Raw genomic sequence first — 16,409 nt, 5'->3', positions numbered from 1 at the left:
GTGTGTAAAGTTTTGAAAAAACAAAAGCAAAGTTTTGAAAATGTGTGTAAGGTTGAAAAAGTAGAATTATAACTAAACTGAAATTCCAAGAAATGTATATGCATTAAATTGATCAAAAGTGATATCAAAGACTTTCAAATAAGTATAAAATAAATCAAATAAATGATCAAAGAATCCTGCAAAAAGATATATACTAGTCAACATTTGAAGTGGATCAAAACCTTTTATCAAAGTTGTCCTAAAACCTAAAACCAAAATGCGTTCTTGTCTTAGGACAACTTTGATTAACTGTTTTGATCCACTTCAAATGTTGAATACTGTATATCATAGTCACCACAAAAGTATCAAGCAGAAGTTCAGCATTGATGATAAGAAATGTGCAAATCAGCATATTAGAATGATTTCTGAAGGATCATGTGACACTGAAGATTGAAGTAATGGCTGCTTAAAATTCAACGTTGCATCACAGGAATAAATTACATTTTAAAATATATTAAAATTGAAAAATTATCTTTTTTTACTGTAATATGTATTTTGAAAAAAGTGACTTAAAGGTGCCATAGAATGAAAAACTGTCTTTACCCTGGCATATTTAAATAATACAAGTTCTGTACATGGAAATGACATACAGTGAGCCTCAAACACCATAGTTTCCTCCTTCATATGTAAATCTCGTGATTAAAAAAGACCACTGAAAAACAGGCGAATCAGAACATAACACCGACTGTGACGCAACAGTCGGGATTACTACGCCCCCAACATTTGCATAAACCCGCCCTTGTTCTAAGCCGTCCGAACCATCAGAAGCTCTGCAGGTATTGTAAATAAACAAGCGCGGACAACAGCGAAAATAACAAAATAAATGTTATGTTCTAGGCCGTGCAGGGGGTGTGAAGTGCAGGGATGGGTTGGTGTCTGTATTCAGAAAGGCACAGAAAGCAAATAACGTGAGCCACTAAAGGGACATGGTTAGCTCCTTGCTAGCGGTAGCCTGTTACAGTACATAAGATTTCACTCTCAGTAAGGAGAGATGAGGATGATGGCGAATGACTTACAGATCCTGAGCACCACTGACAAGCATCTGATCTTGTGAAATGTGTGGTAAGTACTGTTGCTCCATAATGTAAACATAGTTTGTGTGATGCGTCTCTTGGAAGTGAAACTATAACGCGATCGATGGATCGTTCAAAAGCAGTTTCAATGACTCGCATATTAATAACGGCTCCCTGATGCCCGCGTTTTATATACAGTATAATTACCCGACGATATAACTGCGAGAGAAAGTATTTAAATATATATTTTCCTCCCTGTGCTTCCTTCTTGCTGATGAGCCGTACTGTGAAACAGCCAATCAGAGCAGAGCTCAACATTGAGCAGCACTGTGAAACAGCCAATCAGAGCAGAGCTCATTATTATTCATGACCCTGCCAAATAAGCCAATAACAGACCGTTTCATTCTAGGTAGAAATCCTAGGGTTGTAAATGGACATGTAAAATCGTTTCTGGAGATTTTTTGCCCTTACCTAAGCCACAAACCTTCTGTGTAGATATCAGAGAACAATTTAAAAATACTGCATCAATGCATTCTATGGCACCTTTAAAATGAATTAAACATTAGAGAAAAAAAAACACCACACCCAAACGTTTGAATATTAGTGAGATGTTTTCAACAAAACCTGAATATATGCAGAATATTAATACAGTGCTGCATTGTATGCCCCATAAAAACAAGGCTTATGAAATACACAGAGACACTTGAAACTGAAAATGAACAACAAAAGAACTGTTGAAAGAAGTACATCAGCTCTGGGTGATACTAAAAGTGGCCTTGAATTGAATAAAATATGTCCCTTCAGTTAAGATTCACAAAAGAACCTTTAGAGAAATAGAGCTGTCTGGACCATCTCTGAAAAGATGGATTAAGCGAGGCCTTCTAAATGTAGAACTGAGACGCTGAATATTCATAATTGCTTTGAATGAATGATTAGTGCAGAAAAATGTATATTTATGGAATGATACATGAGCATGTAATGAGGATTATTACGTATTCATACAAAAGAGGAAATTAAATATTAAAAGGTACGAGGAGGAGAGACTGATGAGAGAAAGACTGCAACAGAACCATTGAGATAAACCCAAAAAACCTCAGCAAAACTGAAGAAAGATTGAGGCTACAGAGAAGAAAACAGGATAAAAGACATAAGTGACAGGAAGTAAATTGCTCCGAGCTACAGACAGAAAGGGAAAAAACAGGGGAGGAAAAAACAGAAGCGTTCCACTTAGACAGAGTCCCTGGTGAATGCCTGATGCCTGTCGGACAGAAGGGAAAGGAGGAGTGTGAGTGTATGTGTGTGTAACCCAGGCTGACCGGTGTACTCCGCTGTTACACATGACGATGTGACAAGCTCCCAGGCGGCTGCACAGCTCCGAGGCCACGGTGAGCAGCCCGACTCCAGACGCTCCGCAGGCTGTGAACTGGCACGCAGCCGTCCGCCGACACGAGATAAAACTTTCCATCAGTCGGTACAACTCATCCAGAGCATTCAGAGGACGCATCAGCTACAAATAGAGAGAGTAATAGAATAACATTACAATAACATTCCATATTACAGGGATAGTTCACCCAAAAATGATAACTCTGCTATCATTTAATCACACTCTGATGTTCCAAACCCATGGTCTGAAAAATAAAAGTTCCAGTAGAAGGGTTTCACATGCGATAGCATACTGTAAAAGAACCCTTTTTTTTTCTAAGCGTAAGGAACAATTTAATAATCCAAAGACCCTTTTTCCACTATAAAGGACCTGAAATGGTCCATGGGTATTCAAGTTTCTTCACAGAACCATCAATGCCAATAAAGAGCCTTTATTTCTAAGAGTACATATAATTTTCCTTCATCTGTGAAACATGAAAAGAAACATTTTAACATCTAGAATTGTCATGCTTTTCCAAGCAATGACAGTTCAAATAGTGACTAAGCTCTTAAAACGAATGACTTAATGAACAAATGAATAAAAAAATAAAATAAATAAAAATAAACAAACATATAAAATCGCTTTAAGTGAGCTTTGACTTGTGAACTGCTGTGGAGGACCGAATCAGTTCGATTCGTGAATGAATCATTCTGTCCAGTGTGTGAATTAGATCAGCTGCTTCACTGAAAAGAACTGACTCAAAAGAACAACTCATTTACAAATTAGACAGATTTGTTTCTTGTGTTCAACTGATTTTGATTCACAAGTCGTACTTGATTGAACTGTTGAGTTGCTCTGTGAAGATTCTTAAAAATTAATCTATTGTGTTTCACCGAAAAAATAAGAACATATGGATTTGGTGAAGGTGAGAAATTAATGACAGAACTTAGCAGGTTCCTTTTTCATTATTGAGAATCAATAAATGCATTCAATAAATAACTAGCTTCACTGTACTTCCATAAACACAGATTTCCCACAAGTCCCTGCAGATCGTATAGTAAGTGATAGCACATACCTTGTCTATGAAGGCTGCTTTGGGAGCTGAGCTGGGGGGAAGGTTCAATTTATCCAGATAAAAGGCCCTATGGATGATTAATACAGACAAGTTAGTGTAAGCAGTGAACACGCAGAGACAAATGATTGCATATACAAGCAACACAGGATGTGCTGTAAAACTTAATTTGGGATTTGATTTACATAAAAAGAAAGCTGGTTGTAAGAATTCTTCAGTCTACAAACAAAGCAGTTGCTACAAACAAAACAATGCATATCTACAGTACTGGGATTCCTTCCAGATGTCAATTACTGCCTGCAGTAACCGTAACGGCCATAGGTGGCAGTAAAGGAGTTGAAAGAGAATGCATGTGATGGCATTCTGGTCAACACAACAATTGAATCTAAAAAAATTAATAAAATAAAAATAAATATATACATATACATATACATATACATATATGAAATTATTCCTATATAATTTTAAAACATTTTTATTTTTGTTTGTTTCTTTATTTATAGTATAGGGTTAGTAAGTATTGGCAGAACAAACCAAAATAATCTAATTTTAAATCAAATTATCACTCTTTTACTAAACCCCTTTAAAGACGTGTGGCAAAATCCTGTCTGTTTTGTGGTTCTGGTTCTGTGGCATATTGCAGCACATGTTCATTGTCAGGAAAATTAATCTGCCATCTGCACCCAGCAAGGCAGAGATTTATCACTATAAGATTCTCATTTGACACAACATTAATATTATTGTTAATTAGTCAAATATATTAATCCTTCATTGATTGAAGCAGATGATATGAAAATGTGAAACTACAAGTGTGAGGCTATTAATAAAGCCAAATGATGTTTTCAAAGGCAGACTCAGGTATTCTCTCTCTCAAAAAAAAAACAAACAAGCACACACATGCGCGGAGTCTTGAGCTGCCATAATAAGATCCTACTCACCCTGCATACTAATTGAGGCAGCTCACGTTAGTGTAATGGAAAGCATTAAGCAAAGTTCTTTAGAAACACCCTGAGGCCATCAGCTTAAAGCACTAAGAGCTTTAAACACTAATTCCACTGATTTACAAAAGGATTTTCATCTTCATTTCATTAAGCAGCACCCAACATATCCTGCAAAGTGCAAACAAGCACTATCGGAGGTTAATTGCTTTAGAAACATCCATCAAGGCCTCTAAGCTCTGATACATTGTAGCCATTGTAGCTATTTCAATACAGTGTAATACAAAGGGATGTCTGTGATCATGGTATACCAGGGTTCCTCAGATCTTTCCCTGGAGGTCCGATCTGCCGCAGAGTTTAGCTCCAACCCTGATTAAACTCCCCTACCTGTGATTTTCTAATGATCTTGAAGACTCTGATTAGCATGCTCGGGTGTGTTTGATTAGGGTTAGAGCTAAACTCTGCAGGAGTGGGCCAGATTTGAGGATGCCTGTGGTATACTATCGTTTCATTACCTTACTCATTCATTTGGACCTTTTTCGAAGGCCATATATAAAGCTACATTTCAGTTCAGTCCTTTGGCAGCTTTCTGGGTAAAACAACAGTCACAAGTTTACCATTCGAATGAAAAAGAAAATTAAATCAATAAAAGTGACGAAAGTGAAAGTGACGTGACATGTGGCCAAGTATGGTTACCCATACTTGGAATTCGTGCTCTGCATTTAACCCATCCAAAGTGCACACACATAGCAGTGAACACACACACACCGTGAACACACACCCGGAGCAGTGGGCAGCCATTTATGCTGCGGCGCCCGGGGAGCAGTTGGGGGTTCGGTGCCTGGCTCAAGGGCACCTCAGTCGTGGTATTGAGGGTGGAGAGAGCGCTGTGCATTCACTCCCCCCACCTACAATCCCTGCCGGACCTGACTCTCTAACCATTAGGGCATGACTTCCCCCCAAAAAAGAGTTTGAACAAATGTTGTTTCAAGGCAATAGAAGCAGCAGATCTGATTTTGAGAAAAATCGAGTTAAAGATTCCAAAGCAGAATCACCAAGCAACGTTGCATATTTCCTCCAATTCTTTTCTTAATAATAATCACTATATTATTAATCACAATATAGCTATTTTTATTTGATCTTTGTTATTAAAAACAAGAACAAAGATGCAAATAAACAGTATTTAATCAAGAGCTGCAAGTGATTCCGTCTTTTCTTTTAATGTAACATTGAGACAGATCTATATTAAGACCTACTGTAATGCATGGATTCAAATGTAATGTTACACATCAGATTTTCCCCCAACTATTAACTAAACGTTCATGTCAGTCATAACAGATTATGATGTGAATCTCGTCAATACATATTTTGAAATAATGTACTTTATAAGGGAGATCGGGTGCTCGCGGAAAGGCGGGTCTTATGCACTTATGCTTTGCAAATGTCAGTCACCACGATCGTCATCAGCATGGGTTTGAAAATCATATTTCACTGGTTTGGACTCATGTCATGGAGAATTCGATATGAATATTAACAAAGCTGGAATGCTGCGCTTTGCAACAATAGACCTACAACTTGTGGTGAGAAGTTCAGACAGAGAAAAAGGTACTCCTCTCAGAAAACGTACAAATAAAAAACATTTTAGATGTTTAATTACTATTTGGGATTGCTAGAAGAGGGTTTAATAAACTAATTTTTAAGAAAACCTCAAATTCGACCAAAACTGACATTTTTCACTTCTTTTGCCTGTAGCTCAAAATAAACCCGTGCGACTTCCGACTCATTTCGCCAGAAAGGGTCACACACACACACATATATATATATATATATATATGCTACCGTCAAAAGTTTTGGGTCAATGACTTTTTTTTGAAAGAAAGAAAGAAAGAAAGAAAGAAAGAGCATCAATTCAAGATCAAAAGTAGCAAAAAAAGCATTTACAGTTTTACAAAAAACCTCTTTCAAATCTACTTCAAACTTTCTATTCATCAAAGAACCTGAAAGGAATATATTATGGTTTCCAAAAATATTAAGCAGCATAACTGTTTTCAGCATTGATAATAATAAGAAATGTTTCTTGATCAGCAATCAGCATATCAGACTTATTTCTGAAAGATCATGTGATATTAAAGACTTTTTAAATTGTAATAATATATCATAATATTGCTGGTTTTACTGTATTTTTTATCAAATAAAAGCAGCACTGGTGTGCATAAGAATAGCCTTTTAAAAGCATTAAATATCTAACGGACCCCAAACTTTTGAATGGTTCTGTATATATTAGTATTGCATTTATAATAATAATAATAATAATGCAAAGCAGTGACAGGATATGATTAAACCTCTCTAAATATATATATTCAAATTGTCTGATATTTACTGACTACAACAGAGTGTTGAAAAGACAGAGGGGAGATAAGGGAAAAAGAAAATGAACTCTGTAATTTCAGTCAAGAAGATAAATGCCTCGCAGTCTGCCGACACAAGACCTTCACAATCCAGCAGTTCTGTGCCGGCTGCTTGATCATTTATGTGAAGTTCAAGCCTCTGAAGTTTTAGTCTATGTCACCCTACCTGCAGATGGCCTAAAGTCTCAGATTAAGCCGTGGCCACATCCATCAGCCAAGTCTCCAAAGAGGTCCTTGCCTGGCCATTTCAGAGCAGGATTTGAAAAGTGCTCTGTAACCCAGGGCCACACTCAGTTTGACTGAAATCTATCGAGGATTCTTTATAAGAGAAAAGTATGAAAGACAAACACAATCTATTATGAGGTGATATTAAACAACAAAGTTGTGCTACACCAGTAAAAGTTTGCTGAAGTAAGATTTAGATGATTTTGTTTATTCAACTGAACAGATTTGAAGAAATTTAGCATTGCATCACTTGCTCACCAATGGATCCTCTGCAGTGAATGGGTGCCGTCAGAATGAGAGTCCAAACTGATAAAAACATCACAATAATCCACAAGTAACTCCAGTCCATTATTTAATGTCTTGTGAAGTGAAAAGCTGCATGATTGTAAGAAACAAATCAGTCATTAAGGATTTTACATTTAAACCATTGCTTCTGGCTAAACTACCAGTCCATAATCTATAATAGAGCTTCCTCCAGTGAAAAAGTCCATCCTCTATTGTCCTCTCACATCAAAATCCATCTAATTGTTTAGAACTGTTTTGGCTTGTAATCAATGCTTGATCTGTGCATATTTCTCTCCTGATTCAGACGAGACAACTTTTAAACTGAAGAGAGTAATATCATTGATAGAAGACTCGTTTGAAGTTTCTTACTGAAACACAGCTTTTTGCTTCACAAGGCACTGATTGATGGGCAGGAGTTGTGTGGATTACTTGTGGATTATTGTGATGTTTTTATCACCTGTTTGGACTCTCATTCTGACGGCACCCATTCACTGCAGAGAATCCATTGATGAATACGTGATGTAATACTGAATTTCTAACTTGTTCAGATGTAGAAACAAACTCATCTACATCTTGGATGGTCTGAGGGTGAGTACATTTTCAGAAAATTTCAATTTTTTGTGTGAACTATTCCTTCCAGGTTCAAGTCCTTGTTTTTCTACACCAGAACAGTTTGATGTAGTGTGCCCCTCACTTCAGACTGTGACTAAAGAGACCACTGTTTTAAAACAATAGCCTGCTGCGTTACACAAAGTACCACACACCAGATGGGCAGAACAGGCCTTCACGCATCACAAAACCAAACATCCAAGTCTGGCGGGCTCAAGCAGCACCAGATGGAGCTGACGATTTATGTAACTAGATCAATCGCCCATCCGCCGTTCAGTTTCACGGCAGAGACAACAACTCATGCCAACACTTCACTGAGAACACTGCACTGACAGGAGGTGTGTATGAATGTATATGTAGGGGTGAGAGATTTTCCCACAAAATTCCATCCTACCTTTTTTTTATATTTATTTAACAGTTTTATATGCTACTTCAATATATCAAAAATAATAACATTGTACTGTACATGCAAAAAAATTATATAGTACTTAATATAGTAAAAAAAAATAATAATCTTATGTTACTGTAGTTAGCAAAGAGAAAAAAAAAACGTTCTATATCAGATGGTAAATCCATGGTATTTTAACATATGAATATGGAAAGAGTCACGCGACGTGCTCATGAACCTAGTAGCACTCGAGTAGAGCTCTGTACGTTTGGCCTCTTTTTGCTGATTTTTTCGTTTTGTTTTAAGTTTTATTCATTGGTTGTGCTTTACCTGATGGCATGCAGTTGTAAACATCAGGAGTTGTCTCCATCGGCTCCTCCGATTAAGAAGAAATCCAAGTCACCGAACTCAAGCGATATGATGGACAAGATGGCGAACACTGTTACACACTTTGAGGACATTCTAAGAACCGAGTTGACGGCGATGCGGAACGAGTTCGCTTCTCACATGTCAGTCGTTCAGTCGCTATGCTCTAAACTGGATCTTCTTACAGGGGAGATGAGAGAACAAAAGTTGTTGCAGATCACAATAGGTGAGTAGCCACGCTCAAGCAACAGGTTGTGGACTTACAGGATTGCAATAGGTGCAGCAATCTGCGTCTGGTCGGATTGCCTGAAGGTCGACCCTATGGGCTTTTTTAAAAGATCACTACCGACATGACTCCCGTCTCTGGCGGGCAAAGAGATTGAAGTGGAGCGAGCGCATCGCATGTACACAAGGCTCTCCTCAGATCGCGCTAAACCACGGATTTTCATCTTTAAACTGCTGCAGAACACGGACAGGGACAGACTTCATGCCCCGGTGAAAACATCCAACAGAGCAACGCTGTCTTTATTTCCAGATTTTTCTCCGGTCACCGCGAAAATAAGTGCATTTGCGCCAATTAGGAAGGAGATGAGAGACGCTGGCATCCACAATTTTCTTCTTTATCCTGCAACGCTGAAGGTCAATCTCAATCAAGGTGAACCTAAAATGCTATACTCCCCAGAAGAAGCAAGAGATTTTCTTAGATGCCTTTCATCCACCAACTCTCAGTGAACTCCAGCTGGACTTTTGCTGTCTAATTGGAGAAGAGATGCTCTAAATGACTCTCTTTCACTGTTCACTTTAATGTTCACTTCTTAATTCATAGTTCATTGTGCATACAGTATCGCTTACTGATTATGATATTTTATTTGTTTTAGTTGTATTGTTTATCTTTTTATTTTTTATTTATTTATTTTTTTAAATAGAAATACTACCTAGTGAATATGTGACTATGGGGCCAAATGTTGGTGCTACAGTAATGTGCAGGTTTTTTTTGATGCCATGGACCATATTAAGGGGTGATTGCAGATCAGGGTTTGTTCTTGGTTTGATCTACCATAGTTCATGGGAATGTGTTTATGTTTTTTTGAATGGTAACGGGGAGGGTGGGGGGTGGTTTAATGGTAGACTCAACTGGTTTTATTTTCAAACTTGTATTTTGTCTTATTATGCAGTAATTCTGTTTGATACGTATGACTGACCTTAATATGGCCCTCACAAACGTACAGGTTTTCTGGATTTTTTTGCGAAGAAGAAAGTTTGATATAGTGTTAGTTCAAGAATCCCATTTGAAAGAGGAAGATATACGTGTAATAGGTGTAATAAGTTTTATGAAGTGGTAGCTCACTCATCTTCGGATACTAAAACGAAGGGTGTCCTAATATTGGACTTTAAATATTACTATTTTAGAGAAAGGTTGTGATACAGATGGTAGAATAACACATAAAAACAATGGTGGAGAATAGGAATATTGTATTTCTCTCAGTTTATGCCCCTTATACTCCTGACATTACTTTTTCTCTGTTTTCTCAGCCTATCTCTTGAAGTTTTCAGATTTTGAAATTGTATTGGGTGCAGATATGAATTCTGTAATGTTGCATATCCTTGATAGATCTGGACCAAATGAATCACACTCTCAAGCTTTGTGTTCTGACAAACTTCTGCAATGTGTAACCTCATCCTCCTTGGTGGACAGTTGGCGCTTATTAAACCCTTCTGCTAAGTCTTTCACTTTCTTTTCTGCTACTCATAAATCCTTTTTAAAAACTTTTTGTTTTGTACTACTGCTCCACAGAATAAAATTCAATAAACAGCTGTTAACAAAAAAAACAAAAAAACATATGAATATGAAATATAACCTAATTCATGTACAATCACACTTATATGAAGACAACTTTTTAAAAATAAATTAATATCAAGGACACATTAAATTTATGTTCCATTATAAATAAATGCTGTTCTTTTGAATGTTTTCTTTATCAAAGGAATCACGAAAACAATGTATCATGGGTTCCACAAAAATATTAAGCACTACAACTGTTTTTATCATCGATAATAATAATTGGAAATGTATGTAGCAAATCAGCATCTTAGAATGATTTCTGATGGAGCATTTGACACCAAAGACTGTAATAATAAGAAATTACTTATTTAAACTACATTATATTACATAAAGGAGTAAAAGAAGAAAAAAATAAATTATAATACACGTGATCTCAGTCAAGTAGCGAAAAATTTCATCAATGGTAAAGCATAACAACGAAACCCTCTGTACTGTGGAAATGTTTTCTGGTTCTGGTTGGCTTCCTGCGATTAGGGGTTGCTATTCATGCAGACAAATGTAATCCATTAAAATAGAGAGCAGTGTTATCTATATTAAAATATGCTCTGCTGTACTGGACTGTGTGTGGTGAATGCGGGACCCTCCTGCAGGAGTTGTAACTCAGCAGTGGTCTTTCCTTTAAGGCACACTGTGCAGTAACTGATGGCCTGTGTTTTCTCTCCATGGGCTCTTATGAGCGACTTTAATGGAAATTCTGGACAGGATCCAAGGATGGGCCAATCTCGCTGCGCCTCTGTTCTCTGGGCCTAAAAGCAAATTGCAGCCACTGTTTCATCTTAAAAACTAAAAAAAAAAAAATATTGCCTTTGGCCCTACAGTGTTTCACAAGCATTACCCAGTGTGCTTTGTGGTCTTCAGGCATGATTAGACACTGATGCATGAATACAGCGTGCCTCAGTGGGACCATGATATTATGGAGTTGTATTTAGACATGAGAATTTGACATTGGAAATAAAACAATAAAATACTTCACAGAATAAATTCAACAACAACATCATTAACTCTGGAGAAGGGAAGTGTGTATTTCTGTGGGGGTCAAAAGCAGTATTACATTTACAGGGGTCTAAATACATTATCTCCTCTGTAATTTAAATCATGCAATTAAGTCATTTTCAGGAAAGAGGCTATAAAAATAAGGAAACAAGAGCTTGAGTTTCAAAGGGTTTTAAACTCGATGGTAATCTTTAAGTTTCAGCACTAACTGAAGTAGCCAGGTGTTCACTTAAAAGTCTTCACTGTGATCTTCTCATTAAAAGATAATCATCATTGAGAATACAGTCAATATTTGCTTTTAAATTAAATTAAATTAAATTAAATTAAATTAAATTAAATTAAATTAAATAATTTTATTTTATTTTATTTTATTTTATTTTTACTCTTCATCCCTGGTCTACCATTTACTGTAATTTAAGTTTGGCTAATATTGTGACCTCTGCCAATGTAGTTTGTTTTTATTTCGTTTTTCTGAGGCTCACCATTGCATCATGGTCATTATCAGGCTGCCAGGCCATCATGCCTTAAAGTAGACCAATAAATCTACAAATAGCATTGGGCCTCAACTGCCATCATGACCCAAAGCATGACCTCAACAAACCTTGACTAATTACAAACAGATTTGCAAACATGATGTCATGCTAGTTCCTTCCAAGCTGGCACAAAATCGCTCTAACAGACACACTCAAATATATTTTAGCCCATGTTTAGGTGTCTTCCCATTGGGACCAGATCACTCAACCGATTTCAGCTCTTACAGCCACTTCTAGGCACGCGATTAGCCAAGCGTTGAGTTTTTACCGGCTGATAAGTACAGCCATTAATCCAGCTGTCTAACACACACATCCTACAATGCAGAAACCTAACAAAGGCCAGAGTGCTACAAGATCGAGCTATCCATCTGTATCAAACCCACCACATCCACATGACTCGCACCGCAGAGACCACTACAAACAAGCTGCACTTTAGTAACTCAGTAAGAAACAAAAAACTTGTGGGCATCTGGAGTTTAGGTTTGAAATCAGCTGTGAACGCCTTATTTAGAAGAACAATCAAAAAACAAGTGTTTTTAGTCCACAAAATGAATCTAACAATCCAGAGAACTTCAAATGAAGCCCAAATGACTTAAAAGAAGCTAGCTGGAGTCTTTTTTGGCAGTTCCTCATCAGAAAAATCAGCCACCACATACATATCTGGTGCCACATCAAGGTCTCAACTGTATTACTGACTTACTGGGTGTATTAGAAGCAGTTTTGATTCCACACTTTGAAGTCCTGTTTATGAAGGGATACTGACGATGAACTCCACTTGAACTGGACATAAACTTGATTTAAAAACGCTTAAAAACTACCAGATGAGACATGGATTCGATTAAATGTGCCAACTGTAATCAAACTATTTTCATTTCCATTCCACATGAAAAGAAGTACTGTGCTGTCTCCAAATGTGCTTTCCACAAAAAAAAGACATAGAGACGAAATCACCTCTGAAGGCTTCCAAAGCTGCAAATATGAGCTAGTTTTGAATGTAGTAAAACAGACATATTTACAAATGAAGGATACTTCTGCCACTATTCCTGTGTCTCTCTATTCTAGCTGCTCCTTCCTCTCACACCTTCACATTTGTCAATTCTCATTTCTACAAAACATAGTGAAAACGACTTTGTGTTTTAAAAGTTTTGTTTGTGCTTAAAAGAAGTCAAAATAACCAACCAGAGTACTGAGATAAAATTTACATGCAATCTATGAAAATAAATACCAAATATTTAATTCAGTGTTGCTTCCCAAATAAACTGATCTGTTAAGAATTTGTAGATATTTTCACCAAACATGACAATTCTATTAAAAAGATGTCATTTTTGAAGTGTATCCCTTACCAAAAAGTAGTATATACTTAAGTAAAATTCAAATATATGTTTAAGTATACTTTATGTAGTAAGTAGTATCAGTGTACTAGTATTATACTTGTAAGTGTACTATTTCAATACTCATTGGGACTAAATTGGCCCACTTTCTAGTATATAAAGTATACTTTAATTATAACAGTAAACTTTGAGAACACAACTAGTTTACATCAAAGTTTTTAGCTTGCACTACAATTATAGTAAAAGTGAATTTATAGGCATACTGATAGTTTACTAATTAAATATTTGAAGTAGCATTTTAGTACACTTTGAAGTATAGTCCCAGTAAACTACTAGTTTAGTAGTTTTATACTGAAAGTATACTCTTTTTTTTTTTAAGTGAACTTTACATAATACTTTAAGTATACTACTATGTCCCTATTAGGTATTAATTTGTATATATTTTGTTATATGAATATCTGAATATACATCGTTCATATATCGAAAGAAATAACTGCTTATAGTATCTGCTTGTAAACAGAAACATTTTATTCTAACTGCATGCATTCTGCTTTTAGACACTTGAATGTGGGTAAGTTTCATAAATAGAAAATAAAGAAATAAACAACATTTTGAACAAAAAGCTGAAAAAAGACTATGAATTGGATTCAGAATGATAATCAAAACGTAGACGGACAGAGTCGATCAACACCCCAAAGCTTGACAGTCATTATTACCTATTCATTGGTCAACATTTGATTCCATAACGTTACACAGTTTTGATGCTGTTTTATGTCTGATGATCGTGTTAGATTACATGTGGAAGCATCTGTTGTTTAGGTTTCTTCTTCACTTGTGTTTTTTTGGAAATTCTGTACAGAAGATGTGGACTGCGCCCCCTACCATATAAAACACGGATTCTAGGAGCACAAGTATATCTCAAATACATTTAGATTTTTTTCTAAGAATGTATGCCAGGTATACTTAAATGTCATTTTAAGTATATTTCTGAGAAGTACATTAAGCCCATTTCTGAGAAATACATAAAAGTAGACTAAAAGTATACTTTCCTAGTTTTAGTTTAAAAGAAGTATACTGATGGCACACTTGAATAAACTTCTTTTTCGTAAGGGATGTGAATATGTACTTTACATCGCAGTAAAAACAGTAATATATTACAGTAATATCACAATTTAAAATAATTGTTTTCTATTTTAAAATGTCTTTTATTTCAGTAAATGCAAAGCTGAATTTTCTGAATTCCTGATTTGGTGCTCAAGAAACATATCTCATGCTTATCAATATTGAAAATGTATATGTAATTAATTCAGAACCGTGTATATACACAATCAGCTTTTTATGGTATTTGATAAATATTTTGATATTTTTGTATTTCCACTGTAATGGTTTAAAGATTAAAGCCAAAAGATTATTAATTCAGCAAAAATATTAAACTAATTTATTGCAACAACAAACAACAGCAAACAAAAAGCACATTAAAATCAACAATCACTGAAACTTATATTAATACAATTGGAAAGGCACATAAATGCAAAGAACCCATTCACATGAGACCTGACATGTGTTTGTTATTTTCAGGTGAGATTCTTTTTTTGTGATGATTGTAGTGACCTCATCAGTCAGGATAGGTTGACTAAAAGAAGATCTGGAGATAATCCTTGACTTGGGGATCTCCTCTTTTAAGACATAAACACGGACACACAGACTCCAGTGTAGTTGAAATTATAGCCCAAATATATCCTGGCATGTGCTTAAGATGGTCTTTTTGTAAAAACAGATGGTGGGTCTTTGTGGTAAGACCGCAGAGTCAATCTCCTGGCTTTACTCTGATGAGCAACAACAGTCGTGTCAGATGCAATGCACTTCACATCTGAACAGTAATATACAATACGTTTCATCTAGGTTTAATGCAAATGCGCATATATATCTATAGCTAATATTTCTAATAGAGATAAATAGGAATTATAATTCTCTTCAGGCATTATAGCTGATCTCAAACTCCAATCTAGCTTGTCTAAATGATAAGAAACATATCTTGTTATTTAATGTTCCCTTCACCTTATGACTAAAATCTATGGTTTTAATTGTTACTGCCTTGAGGTATTATTTTGGAATAAATGTAAAATGCTTAAAAGACTAACTTGATTCATACTTGGCTTTAATAAATAGAATATTGATTACATTGTTAATGTAAAAATAAAAAAAAATGGCTTGTTTTTTTATTTTCTTTTACTGATAGTGTAAGTAAACAAGAAATGTGAGGAAAAAATTAATATATATATATATATACACATATATATATATACACACACACACATATATATATATATATATATATATATATATATATATATAAATAGTCAAGCTTTTAAAAACATCTCAAGACAAAAAATTCTGTTCCATTGAGTTGTGCTCCATATTGTCAGTCCTCTGTCGTGTGTGTCTGTACTATTAAAATTTCCATGAGTTCGCTCTGCAGTCCACATAATAAGCAGTCTACAGACATCCCTCTATGCCCAGACTCCAGACATTCTGACTTTTTTTAGTATTCTTTTCTATTCGAATCATTACCAACATTAGCGAGGGGCCTGGTCAGGTTTATGCAGCATAATATCAATTGTACTTGTCAGTGAGCTCAGAACATGACACAGTTGAAGATGCAAAATGGCCAATCAATACTGTCAATCATTTACAAATGCCAAAGATGTGCAAAGTACAGTATAGCTTGGCTTTGCAGGGGTCATTTTGTAAATAAATTATAAATAAATAAATTCTAAACAGCTAAGGAACAAACAAACATAAGTGGTTAAACAAAACCAGTCGTGTGACAAAGAATGGTAACCCTACATTTGTCCTTTGGGTTCTAAGATAGTCTCAGTTTCTCCTTCCCTCTTCTTTACTTTATATTTCTCCTTCTGCCTCCACACCCCTCTCATTCTTCTCTGTCTGCTCTCTCAGTTTACATCTGCTCCACATTACACCAGAAGGCTCCCTGTCAATTCA

The 16,409-nt window shown here is 35.8% G+C and overlaps 1 protein-coding gene across 1 annotated transcript in view; it reads right to left on the bottom strand.

Annotated features, from left to right (window-relative positions):
• The window catches only part of LOC306863468 (phosphatidylinositol 3,4,5-trisphosphate-dependent Rac exchanger 2 protein-like), a 155,383-nt gene that overhangs the window by 17,399 nt on the left and 121,575 nt on the right, over positions 1-16,409 (bottom strand). Inside the window, exons 36-37 of the mRNA XM_079406809.1 lie at positions 3,491-3,557; positions 2,369-2,559 (exon numbers count right to left, since the gene is read on the bottom strand). Of these exons, the coding sequence (XP_079262935.1) occupies positions 2,369-2,559; positions 3,491-3,557 (258 nt within the window). The remainder of the gene's footprint in view (positions 1-2,368; positions 2,560-3,490; positions 3,558-16,409) is intronic.

The sequence above is a fragment of the Barbus barbus genome (assembly GCF_936440315.1).
Source record: "Barbus barbus genome assembly, chromosome: 44".
Taxonomy (NCBI): Eukaryota; Metazoa; Chordata; class Actinopteri; order Cypriniformes; family Cyprinidae; genus Barbus; species Barbus barbus.
The sequence above is the reverse complement of the archived record's forward strand: the minus strand, read 5'-3'. Positions and strand labels throughout refer to the sequence as shown.